This window comes from Podarcis liolepis (genome assembly GCF_965112155.1).
Source record: "Podarcis liolepis genome assembly, chromosome: 3".
In the NCBI taxonomy this organism is placed as follows: domain Eukaryota; kingdom Metazoa; phylum Chordata; class Lepidosauria; order Squamata; family Lacertidae; genus Podarcis; species Podarcis liolepis.
In genome coordinates, this window is record NC_139557.1 from 39100479 (window position 1) to 39126509 (window position 26031).

Genomic DNA, 26031 nt, shown 5'->3' on the forward strand with positions numbered 1-26031 from the left:
TATTCTAGGGAGCAGTATGTGGCTTGACTACATTATGTTGTTCTACTGACGATTGGTATTTTTCTATTCTCTGGAAGAATCGTAATGGCAAGTTCTATAATGCTTTTGTTCTCCAGCTGCCATGATCAGTTCCATATTGTGTGATAATCATATCCTAGTAAATTAATCCTTGGAGTTGTATAAACCCAGCCAAGTATATACAACTATATTAATTGGCAATATTATTATTCTAGGTTTATTAAGGTTCAAACTAAGCAGGGCTCCCTGCCCCCATTTAATTAACATGGTATTATAGTAGGACTTTTTCTTGTTGCAGTAAAATATAATAAATACTGTGTGGCATGACATTTTTTAAAAAAAACCACTAAATTCGTAAGCATACCATTTAACAGATTTGCTGTAGACTTTTCATCAAAATAGGTTTTGCACCCTTCCTCCTCTCAGCTTGGTTCATTGAATGGGTGCAATGGCTGAGCTGTTCAAGCTCCAAATTGATAATATAATTTCTTAATTGTCATATTGATGCTTCAGTTGAAGGAGCACTGTGTTTGAGGTGGTTTGAATATTTTCTCTATGATCTTAGATATGTAATGTCCATTCACACATGTAACAACATACAGTGCTTGTGATAAATAAAGCCACTTGTCTGTAAGAATATGAAAATGGTCCCAAGCATCTTTTCAGTATTTTTATCCATTTCCTGTAATCTGACTGGAATGCACTGTAATATCATCAAGTTTAAAATCTTCCTTGGAGGCCCTGTTTCACATGCCCTTTCTCACTGAAGTATGGTTGGTGGTGATATGGTAATACCTTCTTAACAGTGCTGCCAAATTTATCAAACCCTTCCCTGTCACTTATGGCAGTTACCCAAGGTGGTGGCATTCGTTTGCTCTTCAAAGTACTATGACTGGCTTAATTTTGCTCCTGCTGTTGATGTTTTAGATGTCTGTAGGTGTTGCTGCCAGTTTTAATTATACTGCCTGGACTGCTGCTTTTAATGTATTATTTTAGCGATTGTTGGGTGCCTTGTAGATTTTTAAATAAAAAGGCAGCACATAAGCATTTTAATAATAGCAGTTGCTTCATCTACAGCCACCCTATGCTTCCTAAAGGGTTTTGCTTTACAACTGCAGTGTTCAGGCTTTCAGTTTAATATAATGTAGATATGGATTATGGTAAATATTAATTTTCAAAAATATAAATTCTCAAAAATACATAATTTACTCTGCTCTTTGCAGGAAGTTGTATATCTGTTTTCAACTTCTTGAAACTGATCTCTACTGATTGGTTTAATTGAATTTACTCTGATTCTAACTTTATTATTTTTTAAAAAGATGGATTTTTAAATTTTGTTGTAAGTTTTATTAGTTTTATATTGTACACCACCATGTGACATTTGGATGAAGGGCACTTTAGAAATAAAGTAATTATAATTAATAATAATATGCTGAAGATGAAGCAAAACTGGCATCATCCACCACCACCCTGGAATTTTTTTAACTGCAGTTTTATTTGCGGTGTTTGAACTACAGTGGCTATGGTGAAGTATCTCTTAATGTTGCAGTCAGCACAAAATGGCAGTGCATATGTGAACCCATAGTAGTTATCTGTTCAATAGGATAGCAGTTGACACATGCAACTTAACAAGGTGGTTTCATTTGCCTTGTACTACATACTTCATGGCAAGATAGGCCCAAGATAGGTGCTGTCGGACTACAATTCCCATCTGCCCCAGCCAGTATGACTCATAGTTAGGGATGATAGTAGTTCAACAACATCTGGAGAGCAACACATTAGGCAATCCTTTTGTTCTGCCCTGGCTGTGTTTGCGCTTAACCATGTGGTTTCCACAATATAACATTGTACAAGATAAAACTTACTTATTTAGAGCATTAATCCTCCCCCGCTCAAATCCCTAGATGAATAATAATATGTAAATGAAACTAATATTTTGAAATAGAAACTTAATATAGTTTATAGTAAAATATATTGCTAAGCTATTCAGTTCAAGTGCACATGGTGAACCTTCTTTATATAAAAAGGTCCTGCATAATTCACACAAGGTGCTTTAGCTCTAGACCTCTGGGGAAAGGATATGTTAATTCATTAGGAAACACTGCAAAATGTAATATTTTATGAATTTACACCTCACCTTTCATTGTAAAATTGTTTCCTGGGCAGGTTACAAAAACTACACTATAAAAACAATAAAATCAACAGATAATTTTAACATTATAATAAATAAAGAGAATAATAAAAGGATTAAAACAATTCCATCCAGCTGGAAAGATTTTTAAAATTAAATGGCTGGGGAAATAAGCCAAAGTGTCTTTTCCTCATGCCACAATAAGTAGAATGTTCAATAATAACCATCCTTTGTGGTGTTCATCCTGCCTGAGACAATGCATCAGTATGATTTTTTCTGTAGATTAATGTGTTATTTATTATTACTACTTTTATATCCCAGTCCTCCTCCAAGTAATTCAGAGCAGTGTTTGTGGTTTCTGTCCCCACATTTTATCTTCACTACAACTTTTTAGCAAAGGCTAGGCTGAGGAATGATAACTATCCCAGGGATAGCTGGTGAGCTTAATGGCAGAGCTGAGTGGGGATTTCGGTCTTTGTTTTTTTGTCGTAGTTTGACAGTTTAAACTTTACTGCTTTGTTGTATGTGTACAAGTGTGACACGTGACAATAGTTGTTTAGTGGTGAAGTGTGTGAGCTGTGGGCCAGGAGGTCCCCAGTTCAAGTTATGTGTCAGCTGTGAATGTGCTAGGTAGCTTTAGGCAAACAACTATTCTTACCTCGCCATCTGCATTAGGAGGAGAATAATACAAAGGCTGTTATAAGAATTGTTGCAATAATGTATGTGTAGTATTTTGATTACTTGGAAATGTTCCATTATAACACTAGCTCAAACACTGCAACGAAACATTATATTTTGTCGTAAGGTAAAGGTAAAGGGACCCCTGACCATTAGGTCCAGTCGTGACTGACTCTGGGGTTGCGGCGCTCATCTTCCTTTATTGGCCGAGGGAGCCGGCGTGCAGCTTCCGGGTCATGTGGCCAGCATGACTAAGCCGCTTCTGGCGAATCAGAGCAGCGCACGGAAACGCCGTTTACCTTCCCACCGGAGCGGTACCTATTTATCTACTTGCACTTTGATGTGCTTTCGAACTGCTAGGTGGGCAGGAGCTGGGACTGAGCAACGGGTGCTCACCCCATCACGGGGATTCGAACCACCGACCTTCTGATCGGCAAGTCCTAGGCTCTGTGGTTTAACCCACAGTGCCACCCATATTTTGTCATACTTTTCGCCAAACCACCTCCTGTACATGCTAGTGACACTAATTTTGAAAATAAGAGGTTCAAATGAAATGTGAGACTGGATGAGGTCAGTTATTCAAGATATTTTGGTTTCTATAAGAATCTTAATTATCTTTTCCTTTTCTTAAAAAATAAAGCTTCCAAAGAAAGAGGATCAACAACTGGAACTTAAAGCAAGTCCTAAGAAAGTTCCAGAATCCACTGTCGATCTCTTGGGACTTGGTAAGTAGTTAATTTTTTGTTTTGCATTGCAGAAAAATGGCAAGACCTATGCTGCAATAATTAAAGGGGTTTCCCCCCCACATGCTGGAAAACATTGTTGGTTAATCTGTAAATGGTGTTGTAGTCTGCTAATTTACTTAGAAAAACTGAAGCAGATCTGTGCTGTCTACTAAACTATAAGTAATGAGCTCCTTAGGGAGTGAGAAGCTATCAAAGTGATCTTCAAAGGACTGTGAGCTCAAGCTTTTTATAAAAAAAAATCTGTTGTTTAAAAATAGTCTTGTTTTATTGAAGTACAAACCTTTCTAATATCCAAGTGAACCTTGTACAGGTTCTGTTGTATGTCCCCATCCTAAATATCCATGCAACTAATTTTGCCTGCCCTTTGTAATTAGATTTCTTAAATGGCAGCTCCCTCCCAATTACAGTGGTACCTCGGGTTACAGACGTTTCAGGTTACAGACACTTCAGGTTACAGACTCCGCTAACCCAGAAATAGTTCCTCAAGTTAAGAACTTTGCTTCAGGATGAGACCAGAAATCACGCGGTAGCGGTGCAGCAGCGGGAGGCCCCATTAGCTAAATTGGTGCTTCAGGTTAAGAACAGTTTCAGGTTAAGAACGGATCTCCAGAACGAATTAAGTTCTTAACCTGAGGTACCACTGTATTTTTGAAATTATTGAATTTAAGTAGCTAGTTGTGAGGTGAGATGGCATGTGTTTTTCAGAAAATAAAAACAGAATCCCTTGGCAAAACCATGCTTCTAGGAACTTGTGCAAGGTGACAGTTTTCTTCTTATGGAATGTCCAGAGTTTCTCCTATCTTACCATATTCAAAGCATTTTATAATTAATTCATTCATGATAAACTGCTCAAAGTCCCAGGCGTCGGCCAACATTTTCAGAAGTCTAGCTGTAACCTAAATCATATCATTCCCAAGCCAGCACTTCAACGTGGAGCCTAATCAGAAACAATTCTGCCTGAGTTCTTACTTAATCCAAACCTGTTTACATATTCTTCCTTCACTTTTATTTTGTTTGAATGGTACTCCAGTGCTGCTGTGTATTCAGTCATTTCTGTGCAGGTTTACTGTTGAATTAGGGATTATCCCCTTCTTTCACTACATTTGGGCTTTACTTAAATTTTTACCTTGAAAAAGCAACTGTTTACATGTCAAATGCTTGCTTTTGTTCAAACTAGTCTAGCATTCATGGGATATTATTTTTTAGAGTAGATCAGACCAAGTTTAACCAATCTGAATAACCTCTGTTAGCTTTCCATATCTTAATTGTGTAACTAATGCCTCTTCTAGTGTAGGAGCTTAGAGTCTTGAGTCCTGTGATAGACTGAAGTATGAAATACCACAACAGAAAGCAAGTGATAATAAATGTGGCTAAGATTGCATTTCAACAAGTCTGATGCATTTTAAGTACAGTACAGTCTTACCTTGATTGTTGAACGGAATCCGTTCCGGAAGTCCGTTCGACTTCGGAAAACTTTAGAAAACCAAGACGCAGCTTCTGATTGGCTGCAGGAGCTTCCTGCACTTAATCAAAAGCCGCAGATCCCGCGTCAAATGTTCAGCTTCCAAAGAACATTCGCAAACTGGAACACTCACTTCTGGGGGGTGTGGCGTTCAGGAGCCAAAACAAACGAGTACGACTAGTTTGACTCAAGAATCCTGTTCCTCTAAAACACTTGCTGTAAATAAACTTTCGGTTGAACTAATAATATAACATGATTGAATGGCTTCTGCAAACATACAAAGAAATCTTAGTAAGTTTATATAATATAGCAGTTTTGGAGGAGAAGTTAGTACAGTGGTGCCTCGCAAGACGAAAATAATCCGTTCCGCGAGTCTCTTCGTCTAGTGGTTTTTTCGTCTTCCGAAGCAACCCTATTAGCGGATTAGCGCTATTAGCGGTTTAGCGTCTATTAAAGGCTTAGCGGCTAAAAGGCTCTTAGCGGCTTAGCGGCTTGGAAAAAGGGGGGGGAGCGAAAAAAATCGCAAGACTCGCAAGACTTTTTCATCTTGCAAAGCAAGCCCATAGGGAAATTCGTCTTGCGAAGCGCATCGAAAAACGGAAAACCCTTTCGTCCAGCGGGTTTTTCATCTTGCGAGGCATTCGTCTTGCGGGGCACCACTGTATCTCAGAAATGTGACTGTTCTGTCCAAATCCAGTAGATCCAACAGCTTAGGCCCCATCTTTATTACACATTGAAAGCACTATCATACCACTTTAAACAGTCAAGCTTCCATCCAAGGAATCATAAGAACTGTCATGTTTAAGGGGGCTGATTCCCCTCACAGAGCTTCAGTTTGCAGTTGAGGATTGATCATGGCAGTTTTGGAATTTAAACAGCTCCTAATCTCTTAGCAGTTCAGGGAAGCAGTCCTCGCTTGTTGGTTAGGCTTTTCTGCCTTATTCTGAAGAGCAGCAACTCACTCTCCTTGTGCCTGTGCACAGCAAGGGCATCACTTACCTGTTACTGGTACTCTTTGCCACCCTTGCCTATCTGCATTTCCTCATCTGCTATAGATCATGTGAATTCATGCATTACAAGTATAAAGGTACTCTAGAAGCTGCTGCATTGTTAGAATTTTGGCCTTGTTGCATCAGTATATAAATATCACCCGAGTGGCCAAAGAACTCCAGGGGAGTTCTGTTTTATTGCACGGGTGTGAATAGATGGACCATAAACCCCCAGGTACAGGTAAATCACATTCTCTTGGGTACTAATGGTCTTACATTCTAAGAGGATAGTTATAAATATAGCATGCTTATCAATGTGTTTCATAGGTGCTTTGCCAGAATGATTGTGGTGGTCTCCCTGTGCAGAACTACACACCTTGCCAACTGCTAAGTCATGCACCTCAGTGAACGGTGCATTTTTGTTCTTTTCCAACTCAGCATCCTTTTTAAAATATAACTACAGACAAATAATTGTCATTTCATTATGAGTATATAAAAATAAGTGAAATGATAGATCTGTAGTAGATGACCCTCGGGTCATCTTTCAACTCTACAATTCTATGATTTGAAGAATAGCAGACCTGGGTTTTCCAATTTGCAGATAACTCCCTTTCTTCTACTTTCTAAAAATGGCACACCTTATATTGTGAGATGTTTTGCAACGCTGCAGAATGTTTAAGTATTAGCTTTTCCATCATGTTGAAAGGTTGAATTTGCAAAAAGAAGCAAAACTCGTTTGCCATTTGATGCATCATTTACCAGTTAGATGTACTACACAAAAAACAAGAGATGAGTATGGATGGTTGCACATGTTGAAGTAACCATCACAGTGTATTAGCATTAAAATGGATAGTCCCAACCTTTCTGTGGGGGCATAAGTAAATTACTATGCTCTTTCACTTCAAATTTATCATAAGAATGATGGAAGATAAGGAAGATGCTTATTGAAAACAAGTGAAATATGTAACCTTATTAACCTTCAATTACAAGAAGAGCAGAAAGCAGTTCAATAGATATTAGAATATGACTGCTAATCAAATAAGCTAGCCAGCCATTTCAGAGGATGCCTATCATGCTTAGTGTCATTTACCCACCTCAGAAACAATACCTTGCCTGGAAGCTTTCTGGATAAGCAATATATCCCTTGAGATTTTTTGGTGCAGCTTATTCTCCTCTGCAATTCTGGGAATGCAGCATTAATAATAAAGAAGTTCTCTGGGCAGTTTACATAGACAGTAAAATACAGAAGACAATTTACAATAAAACCCTTTAAAACTGAATAATAAATCGCAAAGCCCAGGTTTTTGTTTTTTAAAAAAACAGACAGCTAAAATCAGCATAAAACACAGCAGCTAGAGCTGTATGTAGCAAGGGAGAGTTTGGTGCAAAAACCGAAGCAGCTGCTAGGTTATCTCCAATACCCTGTACTCATAAGGTATAAGTAGGTTCAGGTATCTGTAGATGTGTCGTCCCTGACTTGGTCTCTTGAAACCTTTTTAGGTTTTCCCCCCTCAAACATCTGTCATTACTCATATTGTAGTGAACTGCAAGGTAAAGCCTAGATTACTTTCTCCCTGTAGTAAAATAAAGTGAGGAGCAAGTGGTAGATTGTGTATGTCTCTGTGTGTGCCCAAGACACACTTACTGGATTGAGATTTTGACTTTGTATGTAACTTCTGAACGGGCTTCTTGTCAGGTGTACAATTTATAAATTTATAGATTTGCAGCTGTTCAGCAAAAAGATGTTTTCCGAATGGCTTGCAGAAATTAAAATGGAAAGGGGGAAAAACGCCTCTACCCCTGTTTACTCATACTCATAGTTGCCCGAACTTGTTTTGAAAACCAGGTTTTGGTTTACCTTTAATTTTGCCATCTTTAAGTTATTTTCCTAGCTAGAACTAGAAAAGGTTAGGAGTAAGATGAATAGGTATTCTTCTGTATTGTAATGACTATATAAAAATTCCTTGCATGATCTTACTATCTTATCTCTTTATCCTTAACTTTGGCAACTCCAAAATATAAAGCATTCTGAGAAAGAAATATATTTTCATTAAGGATCACCAGTTAGAAATGGATGGCCAAAATGATGATGATGATTCTGCTCCAGAACATAAGAATTGGGAAGCCAAAAATATATTCAAAGATAATTCTGGAGCTGGCTAGATGCTTGATTTCTACCTTGAGTATCCCTTCTCTAAATATGATTAGCAGCACCTGTGGTCACTTCTTATGCCACTCTATTCACACAATGTGACAAAGGAAGCTGTCAGATCTTGTGCCAACCCAAAAGCTTTATTTTCCTCAGAGGAAGCATTGGGAAGGTAGCTTGATAGTACTTGATAAAGAATTGCTGTTATTGTGGAGGCTATGCTTGAAATATAAAAAAATACCAGTGTTAAGGAAATTGTTGTGGTTTGTACAGCTGTGATACATTTACCTCCTCCCCTCAAATTCCATGTTATCAGGAGGTGTTAATCTTTATGGGTTAATAAGTATATAAATTGTGGCACATTTACAGTTGCTATGGGAACCAGAACTCTGATTGCCTGACTTCAGTGTAGAATCCCTAGTGTACAGTTGCAATAGTGCTTTTGCATTTACTTTCATAACAAGAGAAGAATGAAGTGAGCAAAAATACCCCGGTGACTGCTGAAATGTGCTGTTCATTTGCCACTGAAGGGCTTGTTCATTGAGAACGAAAATATATTATAAAGGCTTTATTCTATATATGTTAAAATACTTGACTCAAATCATGTGAAAATACAAAATAGGATCTGTATAGTATCCTTCTAGGCCACCTATCTAGAAACTGTAGACTTTGTCCTCTATTCTCCATTGTAGACTAGGCACCTGTTAACCAGTATGTACTTGTGGTTCTTTGGGCACCCTGGATACTATTTTTGGACTTCAGAATAATGGTGTTAATAAAGAGCTGCACTATGTCATATTGCAGCTACACAAACTTAAAAATTAAGTGCACACACAATGGGAGATACTTTTATCGATTCAGATGGAGGGCAGGGAAGCCTTGATGGTAGGTCATAAACCTGAGTTAATCAAGAAAAATAGTTTCAGAATGTATCAGACAGTGCTGGTCTGATTTGAAGGAAGATGTTGATAATGTGAAGAAGTTTAAACTTTGTAGTTCTTTTTCCCTTTTCAATAAGTATAGCCTTTTCTTTGAAGATACTGGGAATAATGTTGCAAGGAAGAAAGAGATCTTTCTTCCATTGTTGTTAATGAGAGGGAGGCGTGCAAGGAGGTTCTTTGGCTGTAAGAATAGCTAAGCAGTTGAACAATGGCTGAGAGAGACTGCAGGGTCTTTTATCTGATGCAGCAATGTATTTGTTGGCTTGATTTATAAGCTATGAATCCTGATGCAAGAATTTACAACCTATGTATCTAGTAGTGATCTTTTCCGAACTTAAAATTTATATAGCCAATTATTGCAGTGCTTACGTCCAAAGGGTTTGGTTACTTATGAGAAGGATTTCTATTTTAAAAGTTACAGTGCTGGTAACCAACAGTGCTTTAGGCAGCTTGTAGAAATGTGTAATTCTGTTAAACCAGCTTAGATGCCATTAGGTTGGCCTCGGGCTGTGTTTTAATGCGTTCAAATTTTGCTAATTACGTTGGCATGTTGTAGCTTTTAAATTACGACGAGCTGGCAGAATACTAGAGGAGCCTGGATTCAGTGCTATGAATGCTTGGGTATTTCTAGCAACACGGGATACCTTTAAGCAACGGCTTGCTTTGTACATACTTTACAATTATCAAAAAAATGGTTTAACGTTTTGCCTTTTAAAATACTGTCATTTAAGATGGCCCTGCTGATTCCTCCGTTACAAATGGAAGCATCACAACTCCTGCTGCTGTATTGAATGATGACCTGGATATATTTGGCCCAATGATCTCTAACCCATTGCCAGCCACTTCTATACCTCCTGCTCAGGTAAGCAGCAAAATTTAGCATGCCTAGCCCTTTTTAAAATTTATTGTTGATTGAGATGTTTACATTAGAAATGACAAGCCTGCCTAAAAATATAAAGATGACTTGTATCAGCTGTCCCGTTAAAGTCACTTTCATCTTCTTACTAGAGAGATTGGCAGGCAGTGAAGCTTGCGTTGGTTATAGACACACAATTTATAAGGCCATGCCCAGTGTTAGCATAAGAAAGAAGTTCTTCACATTTGAAACAGCAGTGGGAAAAGAAACTGGCCATAGGAAAGCCAGTGTTATGTAGCCCCTCAATTTAAGAAGAGAGCTCAATTTTACACATGCATTCCATATTTTATTGCACTTCAGCAGCTGGCCTCATCAATAGCATGCTATTAATATGAGTACCAATACCTTGCGTAATTTCTTTCCAAACATTATAGTATGAGGCATCTTGTAGCTCACTAAGTGCTATAATATCTCTGTGGAGAGGGAAGCTAGTATTTAGTCTTAGGGTGGTTTTTTTTTTAAAGGTTTAGATACATTTTCTAGATGTTCGGTCTGTCTGGGCTGTTCAACCATTACAGCTAATATTCATCTTTTATGTTTAGAGGTATTATGCTTCAGACTTCCATAGCTCTGGGATGAGCATCATCGATATAAATAACCAACCTTTCATGTTTATGAACATCCCTGGGGGATTTAACAAGGCTTTGCCTGGAGCACAATGCTGAGTGGAGTCCAGTGACCTGATTAGTAATATGCATAATAGTATAAAGGCACAATATATTGTCTATTAAGACTTGGTGTTAACTCTCTCAGTAGCTTCCAGACTAGTGATAACTAGATGGTTTCAACAGAGGCTCACTATTATGAGGCTCATTAAGGTTTAGTGGCACATTTTGGCAATGAAAATTCTTTCCCTTTAAAGTGTGCAGAGGCCTAGTTAGTCCAGCTGATCTCTTAATGGTTTTGTAGATTTATTGATCTATGACTCTGGCATGGGTTTTTTTTATTGTTTGTAATTAGTGAGCTGAAAAGTGGGAGTGGTCAGGTGTGCTGCCCATGTCTCCTTTTTGTTATTTGATTAAGGGTGTTTATTTTCCTTTTGTGATATTATTATCACATCTTTAGCCCACATTTCCTCCCAAGCATCTCATACATGGTTCTCACACTTCCTATTTTATTCTCACAAGAGCCTTGTGAAGTAGAGTTGAGTAGTTTGAGAGACAGTGGCTAGCCCAGGGTCATCCAGTGAGCTTCAAAGATGAGTGGGGATTTGAACCCAGGCCCTAGTCCAGGGGTGCCCAAACTTTTTTCAAAGAGGGCCAGATTTGATGAAGTGAACATGCGTGAGAACCGACCAGAGTTGTTGAACTTTTTTTTAAGGATTTAACCTCAGGACATATATTGCCAAGGGTGCCAGAGTAGGTCCCTGAAACAGACTTTGGACATCCCTCCCTAGTCCAACACACTAACCATGCATCACTGTTGTTCTGTCTTCTTGATATTGTCTCATTAAAAACTGAAAGCTCTTCAGGGTAACAGCGTAATTCCTTTTTCCGTGATATTCATGGTCTTCCTGTTCACTGCTTGCTCTTTCTTATGCTAACTCATTTTGTGCATGTAATGCTTTCTGTTACTGTGCTCTGAGGCTTAAGCTCCTTACCTTATCTTTACAAAGAACAGAACAAAACACTTTGAGTGGAATTCAGCATAGCACTAAGATTTTTCCATCAGGCAAGGAGAAATGCTCTTGCTGATGGAACTATCTCCCCTCTCCTTGCCCTAGACACTGAGGTTTCTCCTGACCCTCCAAAGTTGAATTTAGGGAGGCAGGGCAAAGGGGGGGCCCCACTGCATTAACAGGAGTCCTTCCACTATCAGAACAAGTTAGTTAAATCAAGCCCCATGACATTTTTTAAAAGTAATTTTTCTATCAACTACTTTCCATTTTTAGGAAGGTGAAGTGCTATCTAAGTGATATATGACCTTGGATTGTTCTCTTCTCCTTTTCTGTTCTTCCTGTGCCCCATTCTCTTGCAGATTGGTAGATTGTAGCCCTTCAAGCATGGACTTCTTTTTCTCCTTTTGCTGTGTAGTTCTCAGGTTATTTTAGATACTCTTACATTTGACAAGTGAAAAATTTGAACTTGTTCCAGTACTAGAGCAGACTCTTGTGGCACATGAAAGGTTAACAACTTTTATTACGGCATAAACTTTTGTGGACTGTAGACTGCTTCCTCAAATATTAATATATATCAGATGACTTGAAGGTGTGAAACCACTTCAGACAAGAGCACTTTTGTATATTTTGAATCACTGCACAATCCTAATTTTTCAGTTGTGAGTGGTGAGATTTTAGAAATTTGCCTGGACAGAGTTTTCCAGCTGTAGGAGTTTTTCAGTTACATTATACTAGTCCTGAGTCCACCCATAGCAATAGTCTTTTCCCCTTCCAATGAAACTGGATATGAATAGCTTTTTTCTGTATGAGGGCCTAAATTGGGTAGAGGGTGAGCATTCATCCCACACCACCTGTTTACCCATGCATGCCACCCATGGCTGTTGTTCCATCCTCTCTATGTGCTGAGCCCTAGGGGGAAAGCATTTTGGAACTCCCTCCCCTCTGTGATATGGTGGGCACCTACTTTTTTAAAAAAAAGTTGTAGTTGCCAGCTGATGACCTTGTTATTCATCCAGACTTTTATTGGAATCTGATCCCAGTATTGAATTTTCAGTTGTCTGGTTCTGACCTGCATACCTTGATTTTAGCAAGTGTATTGTGAATTCAGAACTTATTTAAGCTACAGCTCTGAAATCACTGTATAATGAAAAGTCAGTAAGAAATGTTCAAAATTAAATAGATAAATGAGCAAAGTAGCATACACTATTTCCCCACAGGCTTGGGATAGCAGCTGGGCCAACATCACTAGGAGATTTGAACTTGGGTCTCCTGGGTCCTAGGTTGACACATTAACCACGCTACCTCCTGTTTCTGGTTGATTAGTTACTTGCATTTCTTTTCAGAGGTGCCATTCTTACAGACATACTAAGATTTATGGAGGAGATGCTTTTCTTCATGCTTCACTGAGGTCATAAAAAATGTGAGAATTTCTAGTTTCTAAAGGTGCAGTTCTTCCTTACAAAGACTACTGAACCATTCAAGCTGTGACCTTTATGCACTGTGCGGAACACGGGGCAATACAAAATTTATCCTTTTGTGGTTCTGCTTTTAAAACACAGTTGAAGCCTTTAAGAATCTAAGCTTCACAAACCACTTGAGATCTTTTTCAAAAATCTTGTTCTTAAGCAGTGACCCTAAAATTAAAACTGGCAGCTTCCAAAACTTACCTTATGCAGTTCTCGTAACCTTGCCTTGAATTAGCTGAAAGTAATAGATCTATGACAGTAGTTCTGCTCAGTATTTCTTATCATATGAAATTGCTTCATCTGATCACTACTTTCTTTAGTTTACTTGAGAAAAATTATAAGCAAACCAAAATGAAGTTTATCTGATGGTGTTTTCTCCTGGAAAAGTGTTTGCATGTAATGCAGCCAAACGAATACCGTACTTGCAGTTTGCACAATGTTACATGGAGGCAAGTAAGACGTAAAGGAGAATAAACCCACCAAGAATCTGGGACTAGAATAGAGATGATGAACAGTTGTAATGGGTGTATTTGTGCATCACAAGTAGAACAAATTCTGCAAGAGACAATTTTGTGCAATTTCTTTGTAAGCTTTTTATTTAAAAACAGATGGACAGATGATGAAATCTTCAATACTGTGTGTATGTTTATGTTGGCATATTTGCTATGCATACAGTGGTGCTGCACCGCATAAACTATGAAACAGAAGCATGTATGTGCATCTTCAAACACCTGTTTGTACACATCTGATGATCCTGGGCCAGTCAAAGTTCCCAGATGTGCATATATACATGTGGAAAACATAAATTTTACATGCTAGCCGTAGGTAATAAATTTGCTACGTGTAGCTGTTGTACTTTTGTTCATGTTGCGTAAACTTCTGGACTATTTGTCATAATATATGTCATAGTAACTTGCACAAAGGAAACATTGGTAAATAATTAGTATTGTGTTATACATATGCAAGCATTTGTTTGTTAGTGGGTTTTTTTGCAATGTTAGGACATTTTCCTTTACAGTACTTACAAATTTTGGAGAGATGCTTGTAATTCGAAAGTTTGGTTACTAATACAATAACTAAATCTTTGCATTGTGTTTGAAAACACATGGCCCTTTAGCTAATGTATTTGGTGATAATGGTTTTCAGTAATCTCATATGACTTTCTTCCCAGACTGCTTCCACTAACACTGCAGCTGCCACCTTATCTGCTGCATCTGGAGATCTTGATCTGTTCACTGAACAAACAAAATCAGAAGAGTCAGCAAAGAAACTGCTCTCCAAAGACTCCATCCTGTCATTGTATGGCACAGGTACTATTCCGCAGCAAAATGCTCCAGGTAATTGGTTTTCAAATTTATTTCTAAATGTCTTAATTAAAAGTTGTGCCTAGAACACATGGTTGGGGCTCTAGTGCTCTCTCCCTGCAGCAAAAAGTGTGTATTAGTGATAAGTGGGATTTATTTCCCCCTTTTTATCATTAAAAAATAACATCAAGCAGGAGGCCTAAAGAAGGAAATTATTCAAAACTGAGCATTGTAATTTGAAGGCTACAGCTATTCACAGAAAAGGTTAGGAGCCAATTTGGAGAAGAGGAGGCTTCTATTCAGAGGAGGGATCTTCTTGGTGTCGTTCTTCTCACTGCTTCATTTGTACTTCTTTGCCCTTGAGTAGCTGCTACTCATGGTCTTCAATATGCTCACAATCATTAATGGTTTTATCAGGGTTACTATTATTGTTATTACTGTTGTAGAAACATATCTGCCAGAGCTGGTCTCTGCTATTGAAAAGGCTCTGGGGCTGCATTCCAGGAAGCTTTGACTGCAATTTAAGGACTCCTTCCATGAAATGCTGTTGGAAACGGAGGGGGGGGAGGGATGAGTATAAGAAGTAAATAGCTTGAGTGGGAAAGTAAAAGACTGTGGAGGGGTGTGTAAAGTTGGATTTGAGGGCAATAATAATAAGGAAAGATGGAAGAGAAAATTACCCTCTAAACCCCGAGGTGGGGAACTTGATCTGGCCAGAGGGCCAAATTCTTATTTTCCCCCCCTTACCCTTGTGGACAGAGCCACCCTCCTGTCCAAGTGATCATATGCTGGGACTTCAGAGCACCTCACAGGGCTTGCAAGGAACTCTGTGCAGTGCTTTGAAGTGCCACTGATCAGCAGGCTTGGTCACCACCTATTCATTGATGGGCAGTGACTTCACGCCTGCTTTCTGCACAAGTCAGCCTGCAGACTGGAGTTTCCCCACTCCTGCTGTAAGCCTAAACCAGAAACCCTAACAAATCCCATAATCCGCTTTAGGCTTTTTCCCAGGTCTCAGGAGAGTGGCAGTCATCAGATTCTGCCATTGCCCAGTTCTTGGTTTCTCTTTAGGAGCTGCTGTTCATGGGGTAAAGCCAGGTGGGAGGAGCGGGAGCAAAGGAGTAGCTTGCCAGTGCCTTGCCTCTGCAGGTAGCCCAGAGTGTTGTGGGGTGAGGGAGCTATCCTAGCTTGTAAGGGAACAGAGAAGGAGCAAAAGGTGGCAGCAGCTTCAGGGAAAGCCTGCTTCCTATCTCCTTCAGCGACACAACCACAAGATCATCAGGCCTAACTTTAGGTACTACTGACAACTAGGTGCTTGGATTTTTGCACCCATGCTTCTTGTTATACCCCACCCACCTTAAATGTCTAAGGATTGTGGGTTTGTCATTAAATAGATTCCTTGCCAACATTCATTGAGCCATATATGTAGATCTTAACACTATTTGTACACTGTCTTGAAGGGATAATGGATCCCTCAAAGGTAGTCTACAAATCAGGAAATGAAATTAAGAATGATTTAAGTAAAGGAGCTACTTCCCACTCCTATGGATATCAGTTTTGTTTTTTGCTTGATGTAACGGAAGTTTGGTTGGCAAATTTAGCAAAAGCAGGTTTTGTTTTTAGAACTTTAAACTTTGCTGACATAATGGAATTGACTCCTTTCCTCTTCCATTTTGCCTATTTCAGGTGTATTCATGGGACCACAACCTATTCCCTTTACTGCACAACCACCAGCTCATTTTCAAGGTTTTCCAGCCATGGGAGTGCCTGTACCTGTATCTGTACCTGCAGCCCCTGCAATGATGGGAACCATGATGGGGCAACCGGTGCCTGTCATAGGACAGAACACAGGCATGATGGTGGGCATGGGAATACCTAATGGTTTTTCTGTCACTACACAAACTGCTGGTTTGGGACTTCCTCAAAACGTTGGACCCCAAGGACCAATGGTGGGGCACGTAGCCCCACCACAGAAATATGGTATACAGCAAAATCAGCAAGCCCAGTGGAACCTTTCTCAGGTGAGAATGAATATACATTTTCTCCTCGTGGGGGGAGGGTGCTACGGAGAGGAGCAACTTCTTAGGATTAAAACCTGGTTATGAATATAACGTCAATAGAATTTAAAATAATAGTAAAACCAGTTATGCAGGAGGTGCCGTGATGCTGATTGCTAGGAAGCTATTGCTGCAGTTAGGAGGAATTAATACACCAGCAGGACTATAAATCCTGCCATATTGTATTTGTTTTCAAGATTATTTTTTGGCATTATCATCCACTTTAAACAATTTGTTAGAAGGGTGCTAGTACAAGAATGGCTTGGTAATTTTGGTGCATTACTCCTTAATTCAGTATACTAGACACTAGGCAACTTTGCATATCGTGTTCAGCAAAACTATGGGTGTGCTGTGGCTTAGCAGGATGGTGTCAATGTGCAGGCTCCCAGGGAGTGGCTCTTGGCTCCACCCTGCTGTTTTTTATTCCCGTTGGATAGCAGAGCTATCCAAGCTGTAGCTTAGCACAGGGGGTGGGGAAATTCCGTGGCCCAACAGGCTAAATCTTTATATCCCAGCAGGCCAACTTTGGCAGGTGGGAAGTCTCTCTACCTGTCAACATTCAAAAGGTACTGTGTTTCCCAACCAGGTGGCGGTTGGGAAATTTGGAAGTACTGCACAAAGCGGTTTGGCAAGCCCCATGCTTAGCATTTGAGAAGAGCCTTCCCCAATGCCTTGAAAGCTGCAGGCATAGCAGGTCGTCCAGCCCCTGGCTTAGTGCATCATTTGAACCTGCTCTTGTGATTAGTCTCTACCCTCCCTAACCATGAGCTGTAGCCAAGGTTTCACAGGCGTGTATGAATGGCCGTGTCACTGTACTTTGTGTGTATGTGTGTATGAATGGTACAATATATTAGCTAACGTTTTAAAAGTACTGTTCTTTCTAAATATCCTGTCAATGACGCAGTATAACCATCTAACCTTTATTCAGGTGTTGGAAATCCTGGGGAAATAAACATGCAGTGAGGAAGGGTGACTAGCTGTCCCCACCTCAGTCTCTTGTCAACTTCCAACTTGGAAGAAAGCAACTGTCGGGGGGGGGGGGGCTTTTGTAATTGTGGGCCAGAGCTTCCACAGATGCAAAAGGCTTCCCACTGAAGACAGTAGCCTTTGCAAGGTGGAAGAGGGCCAGACAGGGTGGAGTCGTTTCCGGATGCTTCTAATCTCTAAAATTGGAATGTTGATTTGTTGTGAGAATGGTGTGAGAGCAGCTTCTAAACATCAGCAGGAAGAAATTCTTTGGGTAAGGTTTTTCATGCCCATTGCTGCTGTCAGCATGGAAAGTTGCCATGTTAAACTATCCAACCACATTACTGCTTTTTGTGTTACTGGACTAACAATGCATCAGGTCAAATAGAAGCAGCTTTCACACCATTCTGGTAACCACTGCATTGACCTTTATTCTCCTTGATAAGACTTCTTTGTAGAAAATGCACCCTTTAAAATTCTCTGCAGCTCTATAACTACTGATTTGCAAATATGCTTCATGTATATTATCTAAAAGTCAGAAACGGTATACTATTTATTTGCCATATTTCTACATTACCCTTCATCCACCAGGCTACCTGGGTGGTTTACAGTATTCACATTAAAACAGCAATAAGACCAGTCATGGGACAGTGATAAAATAAAACTAAACTTACTGTTGAAAAGGACATATTGAAAGATACCTGTTTATGTAACAGAGGTGCAGGTATACAAAAGACCCTCCCTGAGATAAGGTGGTGTCTGCATTTTCAAATAAAGCTTGAGTCTGTCATACTGAAAGTTCAAACAGTATCTGAACCCCTGTATACTAACTAGAACCATGTTTGCATTTCACAGATGAATCAGCAAATGGCTGGAATGAATCTGTCTAGTTCCAGCAATGTGATCGGCTTTGCTGGCCAGCCCCCAAATACAGTGGCAGGATGGACTGGAACTTCCTCAGGCCAGACTCTCAGCACACAACTCTGGAAATGAACACTGCAATAGAAGTTTCATCTAGATCAGAGACTTGACATTCCATGCTCAAATACATCTAGTTTTCTTGGTCTGCCCACATACATTGCCCACCCTCACCCCCTTCAATCTCACAGTTCTTCATATTAAGACATAATCTTAACCAACCGTGTTGTGGTCTGTATTGACTTAAATTTTGATGTAGTGAAAAGCAGGTTGGGAACACCTCTCATCAGCAGCTTTTTCATTCCACAGTACATTGATTTCATGAATGATACATTTTCAAAAGAGCTTCGTGACCAACTACATACTCAAATTATTTTATCAGTTCTAGAACCAACGTTTGCATATAAGGGAAATAGATATCATGTAAGTACTATCTCTAATATGTAAACCCCACCCCACAAATTGCCCAGTAATCCTGTAGAAGGTACTGTATGAACAAATGTTAAATCATATAAATAAGTGTACATGTATCACTGAAACTTTTTTCCTTGTGTAAAATTGATTTTGTCCCATTATTCATGCCACTGTGATATTTTACTGCGATGTGCTGAACAGATAAGATGGTTAGTGAAAGAGAGATAAACCTGGATGTCACTGTCACCTCATCAGTTTTCTTAAGAGTTGCCTGTGACAAAATGAGTAAATTTGGCTTAAAACGTATGTACAGAGGGCTAATCTAAAGTATATTGCACAGCATATATACAGGGTAACTCACTCCTCAATTGTACATTTACTTTTATTTTCTACAGCTGTATCCAGGTTTATGCCAGTAACTGTGTTTACATTTTATGGTGCCTCGTATCAATAAGCTGTTGCTTCCCTCTATTAAAGAAATCCATAAACAACATGTGATTTTTTTTTCCATTCTATAAAGACCTCTTTTATCTACTGTTCTTCAAAAGCAAAGCTGTTTAATTCAGGAACAATAAACTTTGAACATAATAATCTGGAAGCTGCTATTTATAAATGAATTGGAAATTTTGCATTTGTTTAGATTAGTCACTCTTTTAGTGTTCCGCTGCATTTCATTGAACGTCTTGTGTAAGAACAATCTAAGATCTGGATAAAGTACTAAAACAGAGTTTTTTTAAAAAATCCAAACACATGCAAAACAAGTGAAGACAAATCACAGCCATCTGATGAGTCTTAACTGATACTGGTAAAGTAAGTTGTTGCACAAAAGCAAACTGCTGTTTGAATGTTTAGCTGTTTCAAGGATGCAACCATTAATTTTGTTATGTCCCATTTTATGCTTACGTATCATACTTCAATTTTGACACTGTCCAGGTGATACTTTGGCTCATTAGATAGATTTACCTTTTCAGTTCTCGTGTGCCATACAAGAACCTGAAAAAAAAGTTTAGGATCAACAATTAGTTCTGGATCCCCTATAGGACAGGTTCCTGTATTAAAACAGCAAAACTAATACCTTTGTGCAGTTGTTGGCTTTTGGTTCCAGCTCTTCCACTGTGGTGATCTGTCTGAGAAAATCAGATTCCTGCATTCCTGGTTGGGATCCATGGCGTCTGAATATCGCTTTAGGGTTGGATAAGATCACCTGAAGGCTCACAGCAAACCCTTCAAAAATCAAGATATTGTTAAATCATTAAAACCAAAGTTATAAACATTTCATACCTCTTTGATTTACCTTTAAAAAATATTTTTTTCCTTTTTCTTCTTGCTAACCTGTATTTTGTAAACAACCTAAGGGTGTTACACCGCATCATGTGGCAGGATATAATTTCACTCCTGTGGTTGCATCACAATTTATGCAGCATATATCTCAGGCTATAAGCTGCTTTGTCTCATTTGGAAAAGTAGCTCTGCTTCTCCGTATCTGTTTATACTTTTTCTTTGAATGTGAACAGTGACCTTTAATGCAAGTTATTGGAATTTACAAGTGACGAAAAGCCTGCCTGGTGTGAAAAATGAGATTTAAAAGCAACAGACAGCACATTTGTAACTAGTTGAAAATTAAATTCTGATGTGAATGTAGTTGTTAACGAGAAGGCAAAATAAAATTGGCTTAGTGAATTTCACATGCAAATTAGTATGTCATTGATACTACTAGAAGTGATATCCATTCATGATGAGGGTAACACCTGTACTAATACCTGTACTAATGCAGCCATAATCACCATTTTCAAAAAATGCTCTGAAGAGAAAGTGGTAGAAAAACAAATCCTTACGTAGTACACTATTTAGCGAACCCTTACTGTGGAGGTGTGGATGTCAAAGGACTGCTATTACTGGTGACATAATTTCTAGCATATAGCAAGACTTCCTAAAACTAGAATACTTGCTGCTGCTTGTATCATTCATTTCTCTCATATATATATGAAATTAGGCCAATTGTCACAATTGAGCCCACTGAATGCAGAAACTGGGTGATTCAATTTTCAGTTTAGCTTTTAATTTGTGATATGTGAGCATGTTACAAAATGGCCTGTTGGGTTGAAATAAATTATAGGGTAGGAAGGAATGCTTCAGCTTAGAACGGTCATGTGCAGAAGCAAAACTTCCCATCAATGGCCATTACCTATGTTTAAATATACTAGTAGGCTTCCTGTGCACTCAACAATTGATTTAAACAGGGAAACATGGAAATGTACTACCCTTCAGACATTTTCTCCCTATTCCCTCCTCAGAGTACCAAAAATCTGTCAAGAGACTTTAACTACTACTTATGATCTTAGGAAGTCGTAAAGGCAGCAAGTTTGCCTTCCTGAATGTTTTGTACACGTGCAGTTCTCATTTTAGGAGGTTAGCCCAGAAGTGCTCTTCCAGAAGTCGAAGATCTTTCCATGTTTGAAAGGGCTTCTTCTGGCAGGAAAAAAAAAAGATCCTTGCACAAGAAAAAGATTCATGAGGGTTTTGCAAATCTGTTGTACAACAAGACGCTTGCCAACATTTTTTTCTGTAAGTTCAATTTGGAATCCACTGCTTTCGTTTAAAGTATTTGAGCTACATCATTCTACGGTGCGCAATCAAGATTGGGACAAAAGGACTTTAGTGGCATTTTTACCTGAGGCAGGACTTTTCAACCTTCTACAGCTCAGCTGTGGGATGCAGGAAGCAACTGCCAAGCAAAGAGTATGTTCAGAGACTGTTTTCCTTTGCCCCTCTCCTGCATATCTGAAAGTAAGGATTTGGGGAGGGGACCTATCTTCCGCAAAAGCCCTGAGATTTGAATGCCAGGTGCCCCATTGTCTAAAAGGTATCCTGGAACCAAATCAGTTAACTTGCTTAACTCTATCCTAAAGATTTTGAATCAAGCAGTTTAGGAATTCAGACCCAGAAATGCAGGGGTGAGGAAGCTGTGGCCCTACATATATTGTTAAGATTCCCATCAGCCCAGCCAGTGATCAGGAATGATGGGAGTTGTAGTCCAACAACATCAGTAGGGCCATAACGTCCTCACTACTGCAGTGCAGAGTAATGTTTTCCATTAGGCCCCCAACAGTGTTCAACCGCCTGTATGATGTATTGGATTGTCTCTAATAAAACTCTGCAGTGCTGAAAGAAGCACATTTGTGGTTGCTTAATGACCAGGTTTGGTAGCAGAGCCTTTGCAATGCATATTAATAAAACACTTATTTTAACTATACTTCAAAATAACAAGCTGCAGTGAATAGACTACAGCACTTTGCAATTTTTGTTAGGAGATATAATTCACTCAGCTCAGAGCCAATATATTTTGGAAGATTACATATGTAGGATGCCGCCACAATGACATACTCTGCAAGCTGTTTTAGACTTCCAGACATTTTACAGTGCGGCAAACACTCCCCAGCATTAATATTTTCTAATCAACTGAATATAAAGTTATTATCACTTAAGCTTCTTAAGGAAGGGCAGCTGTGATAACAGAAGTGGGGAGAGAAAGTAACTAAGGCTGTCTGCTATTAAGACAAATATCATTTAATACCAGAGTAAGGAAAGACAACTGTTAACTGACCCTAGAACAGACATGTCCGTGGTGGATCAGGAAAGGCTTAAGGAGAAATGAGTATAGCTTCCTGGTATAGGAGAAGTGGGCTGAAGTGGAATGGAGCTGGGGGAAAGGGGAAACTAATCTTAGGGGCAGCATTTATAATATCCTGTTGCATCCATCTGATAAATCTTCAAAGTAATGCAGACCTTATTCTGATCAAGTCAGAGGATGCTGCTCAACCTGTTACAATGGGTTACAGCTAAGGTCCAGAGAGGCCAATATTCTAGTGTCTAGCTGAGATCTTAATTTAGATAAAGTAGATGGAATACTGTAGTAAATGTCCACATAATGGCAGTTAGCGGGAAATCCACGTTATAACTCAAGCTGTGAGTTACCACACACACTTCCCTCTTTAGCTACCAAGTCCATTTATTCCTTACTCTCATGGAGATTAAATTACTGGTGACATTCTGAATACAGACAAAGTCACTGTCACTTTTCCCAGCACACAAGTGGGTGGAGTAAAGTCCCAACAAAACATCTTTGGGCTGCCATCAAATCCAGTCTCATATAACAGATGAGAATTAGTAATTGGGGCTGAGCATTTTAGGTTGCAGAACAAGGCAATATTCCAGAGGGCAAGTAACTCTGGTTTAAGCTTATATCATTGGAGGCTACAGATCAGTTTCCTAATCGGTGTTGCCTGCAGAATCAAGCAAGAGACACTCCTGCCTATCCTGATAGATAGGGGAAGCAGCTATAAGCCTTTAAAGTGGTTTCCAAAGGATTCTGCCCAATAGGGTGCCAAAATGCCTAAAGCCATCCATGAGATTGTACAAGACCTCCCAACCATCTTTCCCCTACACTCTTGGTATGGGCAGTCAGGCACGGAACCGTTTGAAGGCTAGTATTTCTTTTTTTTTTGCAAGGCCACTGTAAAAGTTTCTCCATTTGGCATTAAGCTTCTTTGAATTCCAGCTATATTCCTCTTTAAAAAGCTGCACCCCTTTTCAAACTAAAACAATTTGCATACTGAAATTAGGCCAACTGCCTATAAAAATAGGAAAGGGTGGATTTTTTAAATAGTTGTTGCAAATTCTGAAAACATGGTCAGTAAAAACTTTCCAGTCAGAGCATCTTTCCTATGGATCAAACTCTAGAGTTAAGTAATCTACTAGTGATCATGGCTTGGATCCAAAGTTCACAGTTTGTGCTTGAGGAACATGATTTTTGATAATTCACCCTACAGCCCCAGCACCACCTGAAAATATGCTGTGGGGGGCAGGGAACCCTCCAGAATAACATGAGGAGCAGCATAGAAGGAGACAGAGGGACTCTCCAAAAATCACACACACATCTCAACCATTCATCTGGTAAAGAGTTTCTGCTGGATCTCATTCCCTTGCATAAATGAAAGGAGTCCTTCCATTCACAGAATAGATATTCTGGATTCAACTTATTACTTCCACGGTATCTTGTGAAGATATATTTGCCTGCAGAGCATAAAAGAAAACAGCAGAAGGTTCTCTGCATGCAGTGTTTGATTGCATGTATTATTATCCGTGCTTTTGGTCCTGGAAATAAACATTAGAATTAGAACGGCAGAATCAGCTAAATAGGCATTGCTGAGCCAACGGTAGTGAAAAAAGGACAGATGCCTGCCGAAGGCTCTTCTGCGAGCTGCTGCCTTGCCACAGGAATAGTGGACAAGGTTGCCATTGGTGCCACTAAGTCCAAATCCCTGCAACGGTGCAGAATGTTCCTCTTGCTATGTTTGCAGCTGTATTATTTGCAGCTCTGAAAGGGGCTGGCAGAGGAGAGAGCACCTCTGCTAAGACAGTGCAAGCAGTGAGTTAGATAGACCATTGGTCTGACTGTGTATAAGGCAACCTCCTACATCCCTAACTGGGAGTTCAATGGACAGATGTGGAATTTAACCAACATCCTCGACTGAAGCCAACTATTAACCAGTACACTACCCCTTTGCCTGCTCACTAAATACAGTGACCATTTACTGATCCTAATAGCTCAGATATCGCTACATACTCCTGCTCTATAGTGTGTGTGCATGCACGCACGCATGCACGCACATGGACACACACACACACCTGGATCAAAACAGATGCCTATGTGTACTTCAAAATATACCGCTATGCTACTGCTCCTCACCGCCACCCCACTCCCTGTGTTCTCTGAAATACAGAAACCCATGGCTGACAGGAATACAGCTGCCACTATATCAAAAGCAATTCAGCCAGCGCTTGAGACGCATCTAGAATACACCAAAGACTGACCAAGCATGTAGAGCTATGCCGCTAGACAGCGCTCTGCATTCACAAGCTGTACAGTGAAAGATTGATGAGATTAATTTTTGAACCTTCTCTGCCTTTGTGGTTGTTTTGTTGATTTCTCCCTTAAGCAGGACGCTTCAAACTGTATCTACCTATAAGCTATCAAGAGTCCTCACTTTCCGGCGGTTTGTGCGAAATGACTCATTTCATGATGAAATAGTGCTTTTCACACTTGAACTATCTGATGGGGCTTGTTTTCCTATGCACATGGCAATGTTCATGTAATGAAAGATACTAGCTGCCTGCAGTAATTAATGAAGGCGCAGAGAAAAAATTCAGTGAAGCATTCAAACAGAAATACCATATAAAATTCAAATAAATGAGAAGAGTGTTTTCCTATTATTAAAAAGTAAATTAAATTAGGATACAGCAGCAGGGCTTATAAGAGGGTTAATGATGAGAAGACATGTTATGCAAAAAGTTCTATTAGTTTCACACTTTGCTCTTTTTCAACAATATTCCTAATTACAAATACTGTATGCATTCTAATGGCATCCATGAATACAATATGAATTTTTAACATGCTCAGTGTGAAGTTTAACAGGGCATGCTTGCCAGGTGTCCTATCAGACAAAATTCCTCACTTTACCACCCTCTGGAGAGAAGTTCTGAATACTATTCTATAGGTGCTTTCATAGTCAACAGCAATAATATACAATATAAATCTAAATTTTAAAAACCCTCAGATCTATCCATAACTTGATAGTGAAGTATCTGAATCCAGTGGCAGTATGTCCTATTACTAGACACTGAATAAAAACAATAAGAAAGTGCCATCTGCATCATGCTTGTTCTGGCTGCCAACATCTTAGGATCTCTGGCTGGCAAGTTGCTCAGACAGAGTGCCGAACAAGATGGACTACTGGTTAGAGCCATGAAAACAATGATTATGTTCCAAATACCAACTGCAGGTGGAGCAGCACCACATCAGCCAACAAACCCATCCTATGATAATTTCCTGCTATATCAAGAGTAACCAATATGGTACCATCCAGATTTGTTGGGCTACAACTCCATTCAGCCCTAGCCAAGGGGTGATGGGAGCTGTAGCTTACCATGTCCAGAGAACACCAGGTTGACTAACCCTGTGCTACAACATCAGAACCATGCTATGCTACAACCCTGGGCAAAACCTCTGAAATCAGCAGCTTTAAATGCATTGAGGATTCTCAAGAGCCCATTAAAAGCAGAGATTTGAATGCCAATACGGAGCTGGAAAACTAATGTGTAGGAAGCATCCCATTCCCAACTACTACAACTGGTCTTTGTAGTGAAGGGAAAATAATCCAGAAGCGGAAGGGGAAGGAGATAGGTGTGTACATGCAAA

General features: G+C 39.5%; 2 protein-coding genes across 7 annotated transcripts in view; one reads left to right on the forward strand and one right to left on the reverse strand.

The window, feature by feature from the left end:
• The window catches only part of SMAP1 (small ArfGAP 1), a 64447-nt gene extending 45183 nt beyond the window's left edge, over positions 1-19264 (forward strand). For all 3 annotated transcript variants that reach the window (XM_083497387.1, XM_083497385.1, XM_083497386.1), the window contains 5 exons: positions 3468-3552; positions 9846-9976; positions 14286-14451; positions 16105-16439; positions 18297-19264. In XM_083497387.1, the coding sequence (XP_083353513.1) occupies positions 3468-3552; positions 9846-9976; positions 14286-14451; positions 16105-16439; positions 18297-18434 (855 nt within the window). In that variant the 3' untranslated portion in view covers positions 18435-19264. The remainder of the gene's footprint in view (positions 1-3467; positions 3553-9845; positions 9977-14285; positions 14452-16104; positions 16440-18296) is intronic.
• Positions 19138-26031, reverse strand: part of B3GAT2 (beta-1,3-glucuronyltransferase 2) — a 148125-nt gene continuing 141231 nt past the window's right edge. For all 4 annotated transcript variants that reach the window (XM_083497400.1, XM_083497401.1, XM_083497399.1 and 1 more), the window contains 2 exons: positions 19849-19997; positions 19138-19766 (listed from right to left, as the gene is read on the reverse strand). In XM_083497400.1, the coding sequence (XP_083353526.1) occupies positions 19680-19766; positions 19849-19997 (236 nt within the window). In that variant the 3' untranslated portion in view covers positions 19138-19679. The remainder of the gene's footprint in view (positions 19767-19848; positions 19998-26031) is intronic.